Below are 17,271 nucleotides of genomic sequence, written 5' to 3' on the forward strand. Positions count from 1 at the left end.
GGGAGTTCAGCAAGAGAGTTCCTGAAAATAGATCATTTGCTTGTCAAAAATAAAGATATCCCATTTTTTTAAAGATAAAAATTTATTAATGAGAAATGAGAAGGGTGACCAAACAGACCACCTATTTATTTTTAATTGTCAAAACTAAATGCAAGCTTTCCATTTCAGACATTTTCTTTTTAAATTGCATCTTGATTTCTTTCAATATAGTTCAATGCATCAGAAGTCCCCCAATTGACCTGCATACCTCCGGCAACAACCTTCTACTATCTTCAAACATGCCAATGTAAAGAATGCTATGTTTTTTTTCTATATTCCCGGTCATTAAATAAAAGGATTAATCCTCTAAAGAACTTGCCCCCACATCCCCAACAAAACACTCAACTACAACAAAAGTATATTCCCAATGTCACTTAGAGGAACCCAAGCAATGCCAAATGTCCCAAGCAAACTTTCAATGGATAAAAAAGCCAATTGACTTGCTCCGGAGATTTGCATATAATGCTTCGGTTAGGAACCACCATTTTATGGTGATTAAGATGATTACAATTAAGATTTAGTCCTGTGCGTGTGTCGCTGATTTATTGGTGATTGTCCGCAATGAAAAATTACATACTAAACCCTGGGCAAATAAACCTTACCAAGGAGATTGTTCAATAAAGTCGAGTATGAGAGGCTGTCATCTTGCAAAAGCCTTCTGAATATCTTACGAAAGTAAATTAATGAAGTATTTGCAAGATTTAGCTACTTAAAAGAAAAGACAGAAAACCCAAAAAAGAATTTGTACACTTCAACTTTGAACAGCTCTCAGCAGGCACAAGCTTTAATAATGGGAGATTGTTCAATAAAGTCCAGTTTGATAGGCTGCCACTCTTGTAAAGGAAAACTAATAAAGCATTTAGAAGATTTAGTTTATTTATAAGCGAAGACAAAACCGAAAAGGATTCATACAATTCAACTTTGAACTGGTCCCAACAGCTACATATTGCTCCTAATATTTATTGAAAAATAATATCAAACCAGATAATTATGAGACGGATATTTTCATATAAAAAAATAATAATAATAATAACAAAAAATAAGAGAAGCCTCCACTTGAGCTAATCTGTGAATCAATGATAAGGGGAAAAAATAGCAATCAGTAAATTAAGTTAAAGGGGGTCAAGAATTGTCTGCTTACACTTCAAGGTCCACTCTATCTGAAAATCCATAGAGAGGACTGTTCGGTTCTAGGGGCGAATCGCAGGAGTCATTCTCTGCAGAGTCACTTTCCCCTGCAACAGAAATGTGGGACATGAAGATTGCCTTGGTAGAACAGGGTACTAGTTGACCTGGAAACCGCATAAGATCAACCAATAGTTCCACAGAATTGAGCACAACTATCACAGACATATGCTTATATGAATCTGTGAGTTCAATAGCTCCATCACTAGGTAAACCCTGACAACATAAAACAAGTAAATTAAGTATGACAATTAGACTATATATATATATATATATATATGAGAGAGAAACATGCAAAAAAAGGAAATGATTGGAACAATTTCTTTTACCACCATAAGCCTACTCTCAAGACCAACACTATCAGCAAGAACTTTGAATAGTATAGCTCGAGACCGGCAAGATCCATGCCTAATCTGCCCCAACAACTGGACACCTGGATTTTCTAACATATGAAAGGATTCTTCCAGTGCAGCTTTTGCTGGACTTAATTCCGAATTTGGCCGTTTATAAAAATCAGAAACCTGTACATGGAAAACCAGTCAGGTATGTAAATAAACAGTAGTCACGGATGAAAATTCCTTCTAACGACTAAAAAACAACAATTCAATGGCAGTAATTTTCTTATACAGCAACGGTACCAACTGAGACATAATAATTATGTCTAATTGTTAAATCAGTAAATCTTAGACAGCCAGCATACTGTAACCAACCATAATCACGGACCTGATCTGGAAATTTAGACACTCTCATGAGGATACAAAAAACTTTTCATGGAAATTTAATTACCTGCATGGTATGTGTAACCTTACATTGAGGTTAGAAATAGATGGAGATTACCAAAAGGTACTATTTTATGTTTTCAAGGAAACAATTAGGTAGGTTTAGAAAAGTAAAACAAAGAATGGTCATTCAAAGAAAACAAATTTCCTGAACAAAAGGAGGGAGAAAAAAGAGAGGAAAGGATGAAGGAAATTACAAACGAGGAAAACCATTCCCCCAGTACATAAAGGATAAAGAAAAATTAATCCTACACTAGCCAAACAGGACAAATCATTGACTATAACCCTGAAATGATTCCCAATGAAAAACAAAATCTTCTACCGGAAACTCTTCGACAATAGAGTCCCAGTCTATTAATAGCAGCTCAATTTCCCTATAAAACTCAAGTAATTACTTGTTACAATCTTCAAATATTAGACAGTTGCACTCTTTCAGAAGTTCCAAAATAAGCATAAGACACAAGCTTCCAATGACCTCTCTCCACCTCACAACAAACAGCCCACTCAACCATTAGGAAAAGATGTCCACAAGTCTCTTGAAACTTGAAAGAACCCAATTGAATTAAACGAGTAAAAAAAAAAAGGACCACACCTTTGAAGCAAACTTATGAATGATAAGGTGATTTGACTCTCTGCTCTAGAGCATTGCATATTACACAAGGTTTAGGGATCATCATTCTATGGTGATTCAGGTGATCCACAGTAATCCAATGCCACCGTCAAAATGAAGTCGCAACTCTAGGGAACTGGCTTTCCCCAGATGGACTCCATTTGAGAAGTTACATATTGGAATTAATTATCAAAACCTAGGCCGATGTCACTTACATCGTAGAGATAGAATTACATTCAGTCTTTGGTTAATGATAAGGGTGGAACTAAATGATATTAAGTACAGAGATAACAAACACTGCAAAAAGATATTAAGGCACACGAATGGGGAAGGATTGCTAGTTGATACAGGAGTAGGAGGGAATGGATGACTCTCTCAAAATCTCACATCAGGTGGAGCTAAAACACATCCCTATCATATTAACATGTGAATGATAGCCCTGAAATGACCTAGTCTATGCCTATCTTTTTTGTTCAGACAAAAGTGGACCACAATTTATTTCCTCCGTAACACAAACAGTGGCTTATTTGGTCAGGTTTCTATAAAAAGACATAAATCTTTAACAATGTTAAACTTGTTATTTAATAAATAATGAACAACCTCAAATTTATCTTCATGTCCTAACATTCATAAAAGAATCAGGATGGTGATTGTCCCTAAATTAGCATGAATACAGTTTTCTTATAGAATAACAACCCTTCTTACAATTATTTTTTCTTAAGTAATATTTAATATGGAAAAATCTAGGTTGAATGGTATATATAATCTTGGGTTATCTATTCTTGTAATGCTAGACCATGAGAAAACTCTGAAGCAGGAGAGCACCTGGTCTAAACCCACAAAAATGTAATCAAGAAAGCTCTAGAAGGAAATATTGGACCATAGCTCGACAAATGTTGCTTGGACAGAAGTTAGCCATGTTTGCCTCATTTATGCCATCCCACCTCATTTACTATCTTTACCCAATGAAAGATGCTTCATCTTTGATACAAAGCAATTCATAATTATACACACAAGGACACTTACCAATGCCGCGATCTTTTTTATCATTGCAGCTGGGTTAGAGTTCAATCCTTTCACCAATGCCACAATTAGTTGCTTTAGCATGGAAAGCTTCTTATCCTTCTCTGCGTCTACAAGAATAATATCGGCTCGAAGACCCTCCGCACCCAAAGCATAAAGCTCATCCGGAGAAGGAATACTATCAAAAACCTCCTTCAGTTTTTTTTCCTACGAAATGAAATTTTATCAAATATAGACAAAGATTTTATATGTGCTTGTGGACACTAGCCCTTAAGAGAAGACCAAATAAATCATTAGTGGTTAGAATTTAGCTTTACAAGGAAAATGGCTAGCTGAGGGTACAGCCTGTTCCCCATCCAGTTCCACAAATCCAAATGCATAGACAAGAGCGAAAAAAAGGAGGGAAAGCCCACAGAGAAATTAAACAACCATAATTACTAGTGACGATGCAACCTCAACAGTATAAATCAGATTTGCGAGTAGCAATAAAAAAGAAAACATTTTTTTTCTTATTCTATCCCTGTCTTACCTGCATATCAAGGTTACAAGAAGTTCTCATACATAAACAACTAAGAGAGACTTATGACCTTTCTCCAGTTATTTAAAATCTGAGCACACATCAACAGCCTAAAATGTTTAACACATGTCAAATCTACTTAAAATAAAGGGATCAGTTCATCTTGTCGACCACTGCAATACTTACAAGCGCTGGGCATATACACCTTACAAATTTACATGGATAACATAAACAAATAACAAGTGATAATTAAAGGATTGTATAACTATGATCACTAGTCCAACCCACCATACACAACAAAAATTGTAATTATAGAAGTTGATAACTACATATCCATGAATATTTGTTACCTTTATTGGCAGTTTTCAATCCAGGAATATTTTGTATAAAATGACCAGTATTTTACTTACTAAGTCCCTACAATTTAAAGTGGGCATTCTGCAGATTCTAAGTTCCATTAACGTAGTGAGTGATAAACAATTGCATAACCCAACTAAGATATATAAGCTGCTGCTCACCGGAATGACTGAGTAGAAACCATTGGGAATCGATCCAGAAAATGTCCCAGTGGTCCAGAGAATTTGTGATGCTGTCTGAAATGACAGCTCATCTTGCTCAGAGCCGCAAGCTGAATCTTTATTACTCAAAGTCTCTTCTTGAGAAACTAGTGAAATAGATCGCAATCTTTCCATAAAATCCGATGGCCACCAAGTAGTATTCGAAGGCCCTGGTTCTAATGGCCCTGCATCTTCTCTTGTCTCCTCCATCTTCTTGAAGCTTTAAATATAAAACCATTTCGCCCCACCACTCACCCCATATAGGACAGTTTGAATCAGAAAGAAATTCTCAGAAGACAGAAAGTAGGCCTATGAATTCCTAGTACTTCGACGTTGACGTCCTTGACCTGAAGGTCATATGACCTGCAAAAGAGAAACCAATGTCTTCACTTAATTCTTGAGCAAACACAAGGAAACAAATCTTATTTTGTAAATATCAGCAATATTTTCAAAGGTGTTTCTCGGAGCAAGTATTATTCAAAATATTTTGCGCCTTATCCAAAAAGCCTAAAGCTCGATTCTTACAAAACATTTCTGAGACTTTGAAAAAGGTGAATCCCCGAGATTTCTACTCATTTTTCAAGCTTCATATCATAGGCATACAATTCTTGTGCATGTGTTGGCGGTGGCTGGTTTATTAGAGCTTAAAAAATTCAGTTGTATTTTCAGTTTTTGTTTCCATTATAACACAGATATAAATATAAGCTATTCTAGACTAAATAATATCAAGAAAAAAACCATTTCTTTCACCCAAATCAAGTGCATCAGCATTTTTTCACTTTTTTTTAGTAGGTTTAAGTGTAAAGGTGGTTTCAATCCTAGGTCCATCATACTACAACAGACTTTCCCACCTTCACCGGATGACACCTTCTCAAATTGCATTTATTTACTAAATTCATCCTATTTTTTATTTATAAAATTCTTTAAAAAAAGACTTTTTTTTATAGGTAAGCCTGTTTTTAATGAGTTCAACACTCGGTGCTGGCGGGATTTGAACCCAGGTCTCTAGTATCATCACCCACCCAGGTCTCTAGTATCATCACCCAAAGACTACTAAGCTAGCTGGCACCTGCTAAAAAAAGACTTCTCATGAGGTTTATGCATTGTGCCTATCATGCTTTAGGACATTGAAGCATTTTGGGACATTACTTCACATTTAAAAACATAGAATATAAACAATGAAATGTTCTACACTGGCTCCAGTTAATGTTTGAAGAATTCAAGTATTTATGAAAACTCAAGAACAAAAACTAAATAAGAGACAAAATGTCATGGGTGAGGGCGACAATAGAATCATACTTATATGAATGTGAAGGCAATCATATGCTTCTTCGGCCCAAAATGTATCACAAGATAGAAAATAACTAAATAACATTAGAAACCAAGAAGATCCAATAAGCTACCCACCTGAAAGATACGTGCAGTTGTTTTTCTAGATTTGGTGCCAGTTCCAAAAACATAATGACAGCCTAAAAGAAAAAAAGATACATAAAACAAATTATTAGAAAACAATCAAAAGTTATCCAATAACGTATATACATAAACCCATTTTCAAGCACAACCATGCAAGTTCCTCGCATCAAATATGAGAATTTTGCAGTTTTCAATTTGGTGTGTTTCAATTTCTACACAAGTCATAATCACAAGAGTTCCTTGCATTGTGCTTCTGTATTGTAAGGTTTTTCTCTTTTTGTAATAAATATTTTTTTTTAATTTTAAAGGGAAAAAGAAAAAAAAAGGATAATCAATCAACTAACTGACAGTATAAGTTAGATTGTGGTACAAAAAATCCACTTCTAATAATTTAAAGCAACAAGGGAAAGGTAAACACAAATTTATAGGATCATATATTTTTCATAGGTATATAGGATCTTATATTATCTACCTCAACAAGAAGAAAATAAATAGGTATAGTAGTTAAAGAAGCAAATTTCTTTCCCTAGAGAGTCGAGATTAAAAAAGAAGTAATATTTCAGTGCATGCAGCATTACATTGTGTGAATATACAGATTATAACATACGGTTCTTTATACTGAAATTAATGAAGATCTAATATGATCATACTGAAATAACACTAATAATAGAATAGGAAAAAAATGTGCTTACTGCTTAGATCATCAACGCCAAACAAAGCTTCACATGCAAACTGCAGGGCAATCATCCAAGTTTACCTGGATTAGCAACAAGAATGAACAGACATGTACGCATATCAATAAAATGAATAAGTATAATGCTAAATATGGCTGAATATCCTGCAATTTTGTAGCAAAATCACAAACCTCGTTATCAGATTCAAACTCTCAGAAAAGTTCTAATTTTTTGCCATTTTCTGGTATTTCTCCAGAAAATCTTGGCTTAAAATGGATGGAAAAAAGAGAGTTGAATAATACAATAATTAATGAAACATACAGCTTCAACCCTTTCTATCAAAGCATCTCTACCTTTTCAGACAAACAGCTAGACTTCACAAGCATAAGCAGTGTGTAATACAAACACATGGGAATAAGGATCACAACACTCCAAACCAAAAACTATTCTTGCTTTTAGAGAAACACTATTCCAAGGTATATATTTGAGTGAAAGAGCTTGAGCTGAGGTGGTTGTGGAGCTTTCAAGTTTTTGTTGGTGTGTATAGAATAATTAGTGGTGCGTGTATAATAATAGGATGCATTTGTAATTATATTAATTTATTGACAATATATATCCTTAGTTGAGCACAATGCTCACTAAGAGAGATTCTTCTCAGAACATCAATGTGGTATCTAAGCACACTCGGTTTTGTTTGTGTTCTTCATCATTGATGACATCATCCCTCGTTTTCTCCCCAGATCACTTCAAAACTTCAATTTTTGAGATATCTTGCTCTCTTTAGTCCCATGGGCTTCTTCCAAGTCTGTTTTGATGATGATGTTTGATGTGTTTTTTTTCTTGTTCTAAAGGATTGTAGAACAATTTCCTCGAAACTCATATTTTTGCAATCCAATCATGATCCATTTTTCCAATTGCAAAACCCCCCAAAGAGGGCTGGTCATTTTTGACCCTAGAGGCCATCTATTACCCCCATTTGCCAATCCCTTGGCTGTTTAATGCTTTTTTTTGGACCTCTATTTGTGTCATATTAGGGTTTGGACCCCAATCTTTGTTGTTTTCCTTTGGACTGCTTGGTTCTATTCCTAGAGGCCATCTATTGCCTCTTTTTGCCAATCCATTGGCTGGTTGATGCTTCATTGGACCCCTCCTCTTTGTGTCAGATTAGGGTTTGGTTGCTATTTTTTTGTCAATCTTTATTGTTTCCATTTTGGATCTGTTTAATCCATAACGCAATCTTCTCTAAGATCTTATTCTCTTATCAAGAGTTGTGCAAGTTTTCCGATATTGTGCGTCTTGATCTTAAATCTAATGAAGTCCAAGAGTCTTGGGCTGTCATCTCTTTTTGACTCTCTTCCTTACTTTATCACCAATATTAAATTTAATGGTGATAATTTCTTGGCTTGGTCTTGAGCTATCAAACTTTACATTGGGGGCCATTCGAAGATGGGTTTTCCTACAGGAAAAAATCCTAAGCCTTTGTCTGGGGTCTCCTGAGGCTGGCTAATGGGAAGTTGATAACTGCATTATTCTAGGGTGGATTTTGAACTCCATGGAATCCCAATTCGCTACAAATTACATCGTCATGATATTCTTCCTGAGCTTTGGGAAGCTCTCAAGGGGACCTATGCTCTCGTAGAGAATGATGCTCTCATCTATCAGTTGACACATGAGATTGCTCATTTCCAGCAGGATACGAGTTCAATTAGTGAGTACTATGGAGCTCTTCAGTGTCGATGGGAGGAATTGAGCCACTATGAGCCCTTATCAGAGTTGTCAATTGAGTCAGCCAAGATCATTGCCAGATGCACTAAGAGACAACAAATTTATGATTTTTTGGGTGGTCTTCGATTTGAGTACTAACAGCTTCGGACTCAAATAATTGCGACGACACCACTTCCCTTTATTCGATTTGTATACACTACTGTGTTTGGTGAAAAACAACGTCGTATTGTTATGCCTTTTGGATCTCCTTTTCTTGGTATTCCTCAGGAGCGTACTGCATTTGTTTGTTCTACATTCTCTCCTGATGTGGGTCTTGGCAGAGGCAATGATTGAGGCCGTAGAGGATGTCATGGTAGTGATCGCTCAACTACTACTTGTTCCTATTGTGGGAGATTGGGTCATGACCATGGTTACATGGGTTTCCTAATGATTGTCTTGCTCGTACAGCTACTTGTATAGCAGTCACTCCTATTTCTAGCTCTTCATCTAATATTGTAGTTACTTCATCGGACATTAAGGGTTCATTGCGAGCCCAAGTCATTGAGATAATTCAGCTCTCAGAACTCTCCTTCTAATACATCTTGTCCATTTTCATCATCAATTCCCTCAGGTGTCGATGTTACCTCTGCATTTGCTACTACAACCTCTTTATCATTTCCTAGCTAGGTTATTGACTCAGGTGCTACAGACCACATGACTAGTGAGTCTGAAAGATTTTCTATGCTCTTTCCCCCATCCACCTCATCCACTCACGTTCGCTTGGCAGTGGTTCATTTACTCCTGTTATGGGGGTAGGAACCATTTTCGTATCCCCTCCTCTTTCATTGCTCCATGTATTGCATGTCCATATCTCTCCACCAAGCTTTTATCTGTCAGTAGTCTTACAAGAAAATTAAATTATTAAGTTATCTTCTACCCATCTCATTGTATTTTTTAGGAGGTTACTACGAGGAGGATTGTTTGTAGAGGTATCGAGAGAGGGAGGGTTATACTACTTGGATGAGCAATCAAACCAACATGTTGCTGCTAATGTTGTGACTACTACAATTTCTTCCAAATCAACTTGCATTTCAAATTCTAGTTTTTCTTTTCCTTCAGTAGCTACTCATGATACATTATTTTTGTGGCATGCCAAACTTGGTCATGTTGGTTTTCAGATTTTATGCATTATGATTCCTTCTTTTGGTACTCTTTTTAAGTATGTTAAATTTCAATGTGATGTATGTGAACTCTTTAAACATATTAAGCATGTTTATCCATCTTATATGCACAGATGTAATTCTCCTTCTAAGCTTGTTCGCTCTGATGTATGGGGTCCGTCTCTTATTCCATCTATTGATGGTTTTCGATATTTTGTCAATTTCATTGATAATTGTACTTGGGTAACATAGGTTTATTTGTTGAAGTCCAAAGATGAAGTTGTGTATAAAAGTTTCAAAAGTTTCATTCTATGGTGCACACCCAATTTGGAGTTCTCCTCAAATCTCTTCGTTTTGATAATGGTGAGGAATACACCTCCCATTCATTTTTCCATTATCTCCAACAAAATAGTATGGTACATCAGTTCTCATGTCCATACACTCCACAATAGAATGGTGTTACCAAACGAAAGAATAGACGTCTTGGTGTGACCAGATCCTTGTTACAAGGAATGCACATGCCAAAGTCCTATTGGTCTATGTGCTTGCTTACTACATGCTTCTTTATCAATAGAACTCCCTCTCAAGTCCTAGCAGGTCGTACTCCTTGTCACTATTTTCGCCCTCGGGCAACCATTTTTCCCTTTAAGCCTCAGGTTTTTTGTTGTACATGTTTAGTTCAAAACCATCATCCTACTAAAAAAATTGGATGATAACGCTATCTGATGTGTTGACTATTCTAGTATGTCAAAGGGGTATCGATGTCATAAGCCTCAGTTGAGGCATTTCTTAATTTCTATGGATGCCACCTTTTTTTAGCAAGTTATTTATTTTTCTCCTCAGATTCCTTCATCGGTTCCCTTATCTCCTCCTATACATGTTCCAATATTTGGTTTTGATTCTTCTTTACAGCCGCAAGATTATCTCACATATGCTTGCAGAAGATTTCGTAATCCCTCCTTTATCGCACTATAGCCTTCATCCTCCCCGCAAGTTGCTCCAACTGGTATTCTTCATCATTTATCTCCATTTACTAATACTGCTACAATTCCATCTCCTTCTGATCTAGATTTACCTATTTCTTTTCGTAAAAGGGTTCACAAATGTGTTTCTTACTCCTTATCCTCTTGCTCAGTTTGTATGTTATCAAGTTATATCTCCTTCCTACAAAGCTTTCCTTTCTACCGTGAATACTGTGTCTATCCCTTATTCCGTTCATGATATTCTTTTTTTTCCTGATTGGAAAGCTGCAATGGTGGAAGAAATGCAAGCCCTTCAGCATAATAGAACCTAGGAGTTGGTCTCTCTTTCTTTAGAGAAATCAGTTGTTGATTGTCGTTGGATTTTTACAGTAAAATACAGCTCTAGTGGTACTGTTGCAAAGTACAAGGCTCGCTTGGTCGCGCGTGGCTTCACTTAGTCGTATGGGTTGGATTATAATGGCACATTTGCTCCAGGAGCAAAATTGACTTATGTCTGCATTCTTATTTCTCTTGCTGCTAATCGAGGTTGGCCTCTATATCAGTTGGATGTGAAGAATGCATTTCTCCATAGGCACCTTATAAAGTAAGTTTATATGGACCATCCTCCTAGCTTCCTGTTTTAGTTTGAGAATACTAGGAAAGTTTGTCACCTTCAGAAATCAATATATGATTTGAAGCAGTCATCTTGGGCTTAGTTTCATCACTTTAATGAAATCGTTATTAGCATGGGTTTCAAGAGATGTCATTCCGATCATACTGTCTTCACTCATTCCAATATGACTGGCCATATTATTATTCTAGTCTACATAAATAACATTATTCTCACTGGGGATGATTCTTCATTTATCTTCCATGTGAAGAGCAAGCCTAGTCGCATATTTGAAGTAAGAGATTTGGTAGTTTGAAGTATTTTCTTGGCCTTGAGCTGGCTCGTTCCAAGAAAAAGATATTTCCTTCCCAAAGGAAATATGCCCTAGATTTACTTGGAGATATTGGTATGCCTGGGAGTAAACCAGCTTCATCTCTTATGGATCCCAAGCATTTGCTTCATGAGGGTGATGGTGATCTTCCTGATCCTCAAGAGTACAAACGCATGGTGGGTCACCTAATTTATCTTACTCTCACACGACCAAATATTACATTTTCTGTTAGCCTAGTAAGCTAGTTCAGGCATGCCCCTTGGGCATCTCATTTGGTTGTTGTTCATCATATTCTTCGGTATATAAAGTTTAGCCCCAGTTCTAGACTTGTATATCGCTCTCATGGTCACCTTGATATATCTGGCTACGTTGATGTTGATTGGGCAAGAGTAGCTACAAATCGTCGATCTACTTTTGGCTATTGTGAATTCTTTGGAGGAAACTTGGTTTCATGAAAAAGTAAGAAACAACCCGTGGTTTCTCGATCAAGTGCAGAGGTCGAGTATCGTGCTATTGCACATGGCTCATGCGAATTGTTATGGCTACGCGACTTTATTTCTGCATTAGGATTTTCCATCAGTGGTTCCATGTCATTTCATTGTGATAATAAAGCAGCTTAGAAGATTGGCATCAAATTCAGTTCTTCATGAGAGCACTAAACATATTGAAGTTGATGTACATTTTATCAAAAAGAAAGTTAATGATGATTCTCTTGTCCTCCATCATGTGTCCTCTTCTAAACAGCATGAAAATATCTTAACCAAAGCAGTTGGTCCTACTATTCTTCATGATGTTTGTACCAAGTTGGGCATGTTTGATGTATATACTCCAACTTAAAGAATGTTGGTGTGTATAGAATAGTTAGTGGTGCGTATATAATAATAGGATACATTGGTAATTATATTAATTTATTGTTAAATATATATCCTTAGTTGAGCACAATGCCCACTAAGAGAGATTGTTCTCAGAACATCAATTGTTTTAAAGTTCCAATCTCAAAAGGAACAAATGGGAGAAATTAACCAGTTCCAAAACTTCTCTTGAGGAAACATCCCAATGACAGGTGATGTTTTAGTCACTGAATCTAACCAACATGAACAGGAAGGGAGACTTTGTGATTGTGCAACCTACTCAAACAATTCAGCTAGCTTTGAGAAGTTGAGGGAGCCTATAGCTGTCTCGCTTGGCAAACCCTACTAAAAAGATAACTCCCAAGCTATGTTGACCCAATTGTTCATCCCCTGGAGCCACCTTACCCTAGGATGGATTTTATCCAAGGTCCACGTCATTGCAGTGATCCTACTAGTGATGAGAGGAAGGATGTTCCTTTATCTTACGTGTTTCTTTCATTTGAGCCCCGTCTTATGGTTAGTTGATGGATGCAACAATCCTCTAGGGCATTACCAGATTCATGAGGATTGTTAATATTAAAGAGCAAATGGAGTGGAGACGAATGAATTCCCAGATGCAACTGGTTTACAACAAGGATCAACTTTGAGTTTGTATTTGTTTTTTGATAATTATAATTTTATTAAAAAAGAAGAAACAGGAGGACAAGGCAGTTCCCTTTTACAAAGCAAAGAAGAAATAGAAAAGTAAAAAAAAAAAAAAACCAAAGGAAATCCCAAAAAAAGGAAAAAACACCTTACCCAAATTACAAATTACATAAAGCTTCCCACTTGAACACAAAATCTTCAAAAAGAATGAAACTCTTTGTTCAATTTGCCCCAATAAAAGAGCAAGCCCAAGATTTCCATGGTCACATCATAAGGAGTCTTTTTTTCTCTCTGTAACACTCTCTAGTTCCTCTCTTGCCAAATCTCCCAACATACTGCAAAGGAAAGGATACCCACAGATATCTTTTCCAACTGGCGAATAAATTTAGAGAGACAACACCGAATTTGGGAAAACCCAGCCTACATGAAAAAGCGAGCGAATAAAAAATGGACCCAAATTCTAGAAATTTTTTTTTTTTTAGATACATGGAATACGAGAATAATATTCAAGAACACATAAGTTGGTGTATGTTATTTGTGGATGATGTGTTATTAATTTGTGAAACTTTAGGAGTCGAGACAAAACTAAAATTCTGGAGATCGTGGAGTCCAAGGGTCTTAGAATAAATACAACAAAGACCAAGTATGTGGAGAATCAATTTAATACTACCACCCAGGAGGAGAAATGTCCAGTAAAAAATTGATGGTCTAGAAATACCATGAAGCGACCACTTACAATAACTTGGGTCCATTATACATAAAGTTGGAGAAATTGAGGAAGACATTGCCCATAGAATCACTATTGGATGGTTAAAATGGAGATGTGCTTCTAGAATGTTATGTGTTAGACACGTTGCAAATATGAGAATGTACCTCTTTTCGCTTTGTTGATCATCTCGACCACTCTTTTAATAAATTATCCTTACCTATCAAAACAAAAACAAAACAAAAAAAGTAAATATGAGGATGTTGAGATGGATGAGTAGAAAGACTAGGAATGATAAAACTAGAAATAAACGCATATGAAAAAATGTTGAAGTAGCTCCAATAGACGATAAACTAAGACATAGTCGACTAAGATGGTTTGGCATATTCAATGAAGGTTGATTATAATCCCAATTAGAAGAAATATTCAAGTTGAAGGTCCTAAAAAGAGGGAAAGGAAGACCCAAAAAATGTGGATGGAGATGGTGAAAGAAATGAACTCGCTTTCAATAACAAAAGAAGTGGCTCTGTACATAGTGGAATGGAGGAATGTGATTCGTTTAGCCAATCCCAAATCTTTGGAGCAAGTTTGTTATAACAAATTGGATTTAGGAACACTATCAAGTTGACAACTTGAAATAAGACGAGCAGAGGATTAACATCTTCCCAAAGAAAGGACAATGACAAGATCAGCAAATCTAAAAAGAAAGATGTCACCAGTGATATATATATATATATAATATATATTAGGCTCCTTTATTGAGTATCGAAATGCATTTTAGAAGAAGAATTTTAGGAAACTGGTTTTGTTTGCGATTTTTTGGGACATCTGGAAGGAGAGGAACATGCAAACTTTTGATGGAAAGGGGCACTCATTGTTTGAGGTCACCATCAACATTTGAGCTCCCATTTTTTTCTTTTGGTGCACCTTTTGAAGAATTCAATAGTCTTTATTTTTGAGAATTTCTTCTTTAGGCAGTAACTTCTCAGTATGGAGTACATGCAGTGGGCGCTTCTTTTGTTTTTGTTTGAGTCTTTGGTTTTAAAGTTTTGTGCCAATCTTCTTGACCTGCTTTTGTAAATTCATTCCTTTACTGAACAAAATAAGGAGGGTGACAAAATATGTTTGATACAAATGGTTTAACTAAGGAAGATTTCATACTTCCAATGTTGAAGAGAAATCACAAAATAATCGAACTTTATGCATGATATGTGAGACCATATTTCTAGTAATTGATAAGCTTCCTAATTGAAGAGATAACTGGGAACCATTTAATAATTTGGGACCATGTGTCTAATGACTTCTCCTAAAAGAGATATGGTTACAATTTTTCTTTTCGTTTATATTAAACTTCACATATTCAAGTATAAACTCTCACCTTTCATTTAATGAAGTTTCCAACTCATAAATTCAGGATCTCGAGGTAAATTTACCCATCGAATCAAATATGGTACAAGACGGGAAAAAAACGAAGGACGTCAAAATGTTAATACTGACAGCAACACGTTGTGCCAAGGAGCCTTCTCTTATCTACGTTGAACAAATCTCATTCACCTCCACCGTGGAAAGAAGAAAAAAAAAAAAAATCAACCCCAATGAAGCTATCATGAAACAATGTAAGGGCTTCATCCTTGAAATCCAACCAAAATGGGATAAAAAAAAGTGTCCATATCGCTTTCATACCTCAAAACAAACTCCTCAAACAAAAAGAAAAAGAAAAATTAGACAAACCACCTAAATAACAACTATCACTCATTGAATATCAACAAATACTTTGTTGCATTACCTTTCGTTGATCAAACAATCAAAATTGAGATGCCAATTACTCTTCTATCATTTACTTTGTAAGGGAATTGTTGTCCTAAAGTAACACACTCCAAAATCTCTTTGATCAATAGACTGATCACTTCCTTGCAAACTAAACCTAAATATTTAGACTCCAAAACAATATATACCGCCTCCCAAAAATTGGATAAGGAAATATATTCTATTATAGAAAAGAGGCCCACAAAATCTTAAACAATAAAACTAGATCAAGCATTCATGTTTATCATGATCTGCCATTAAATGCACCCTACCGAACTCAATTTTAACATCCATCAACTTAACGAATCTATCATTCCCGCAATTGTAATTCACTATCATCGACCAGCTACATCAATGTAATGCAAAAAATAATAATAAAATTAAATGCACCCTACCAAACTCAATTTTTACATACATCAACTTAACGATTCTATCATTCCCGCAATTGTAATTCACTATCATCAACCAGCTACATCAATGTAATGCAAAAACATAATAATAAAATTAAATGCACCCTACCGAACTCAATTTTAACATCCATCAACTTAACGAATCTATCATTCCCGCAATTGTAATTCACTATCATCAACCAGCTATTTGTAATCACTGTCACTAAAAAAATTATATTTTGCAGATTTCCTTCAACTTAGATAGAATTTCCAGTTTTGCATGATAAGTAAATGCCGAAGCTTTCTATAAAAACTATTCTCAGAAAACTATATAAACTAAAGGAGAATCGAATCCAACGATCATTCAATGCCGTACAGTTCTGTAAAACCCTAAATAATGCTTTAGAAACTGACCAAACCTCAAACCTACAGTTTTCCAAATAACAAAATTAGCCATTAAAATATAAATCAAAAAAGAAAAAGAAAAAAAAGTCCCAATAAAATGTGGAATTTCACAAATTTCTTAATTTACAATCCTATGCAGATCTCTACGAAAATAAAATCTCGAAGAATAAAGGAAATTTTTTAAGAGATCGATCACAAATAAAAATAATAGAGGATGCAAAAAAAAAAAAACTCACCAACAGATCCAAGCGTTTGAGTTTATGTTTCAATCTCCAAACAAAACAACAGAACATAAAAAGATTTAATAATTTCCACAGACGCCAATCAATCTGTTTGAATCGCTCTAGCTCAGAACAGAGGAGTGAAAAAAAGAAGAAAAAATTGAGTCCGCCTTCGAAATAGAGAACGAAAATGAAAACAATGGTGTGTGAAAGAGAGAGAGAGAGAGAGAGAGAGGTTTATAAGGAGAGACGATTTTTACTTGTAATAGAAGTGTTGGGTCAGCCCAGGCGGACGGTTATCCCTAGGTTCATACCTATTTGGCGCTACACGTGATTCACAACAGCCTAATAAGTAGACCCCACTAGGGTTTTCCGAATCCCGATTTGGTACTAGCATCGTAGAATGCCACGTGGCACATTCTTTCGAGCTTATTTACCCGATGAAAGTCTGGCCCGCATATGTGGATTCCACGCTGATAATTAGAGACATTGTTGATTTGATAATTACTTATTAGTTATGAGTAATTTTTCGGAAATAAAACATCTTTTTAAAGTGAAGAAAATTTTATTAATTATTTACAAAATTAAAGCAAAAAAAAAATGTATTTATTATTTACAAGATAGGAATTTTTTTTATTTAATCTAATTGTTTTAATTTTCAATGCTATAAATTATTAATTTCGG

At 35.6% G+C, this 17,271-nt stretch overlaps 1 protein-coding gene across 5 annotated transcripts in view; it reads right to left on the reverse strand.

The window, feature by feature from the left end:
- Positions 1-16,812, reverse strand: part of LOC147390513 (serine/threonine-protein kinase EDR1-like) — a 42,078-nt gene extending 25,266 nt beyond the window's left edge. For 2 of the 5 annotated variants that reach the window (XM_086459309.1, XM_086459305.1), the window contains exons 1-8: positions 16,603-16,812; positions 13,934-13,986; positions 6,816-6,880; positions 6,118-6,179; positions 4,672-5,073; positions 3,640-3,843; positions 1,554-1,745; positions 1,181-1,440 (exon numbers count right to left, since the gene is read on the reverse strand). In XM_086459309.1, coding sequence (XP_086315435.1) covers positions 1,181-1,440; positions 1,554-1,745; positions 3,640-3,843; positions 4,672-4,920 — 905 coding nt within the window. In that variant the 5' untranslated portion in view covers positions 4,921-5,073; positions 6,118-6,179; positions 6,816-6,880; positions 13,934-13,986; positions 16,603-16,812. The remainder of the gene's footprint in view (positions 1-1,180; positions 1,441-1,553; positions 1,746-3,639; positions 3,844-4,671; positions 5,074-6,117; positions 6,180-6,815; positions 6,881-13,933; positions 13,987-16,602) is intronic. The other 3 variants (XM_086459307.1, XM_086459308.1, XM_086459306.1) reach the window with 3 other exon arrangements.
- Between the last annotated feature and the right edge of the window lie 459 nt (positions 16,813-17,271).

The sequence above is a fragment of the Akebia trifoliata genome, chromosome 11 (assembly GCF_017979445.1).
Source record: "Akebia trifoliata isolate Shusen 1 chromosome 11, ASM1797944v1, whole genome shotgun sequence".
In the NCBI taxonomy this organism is placed as follows: Eukaryota; Viridiplantae; Streptophyta; class Magnoliopsida; order Ranunculales; family Lardizabalaceae; genus Akebia; species Akebia trifoliata.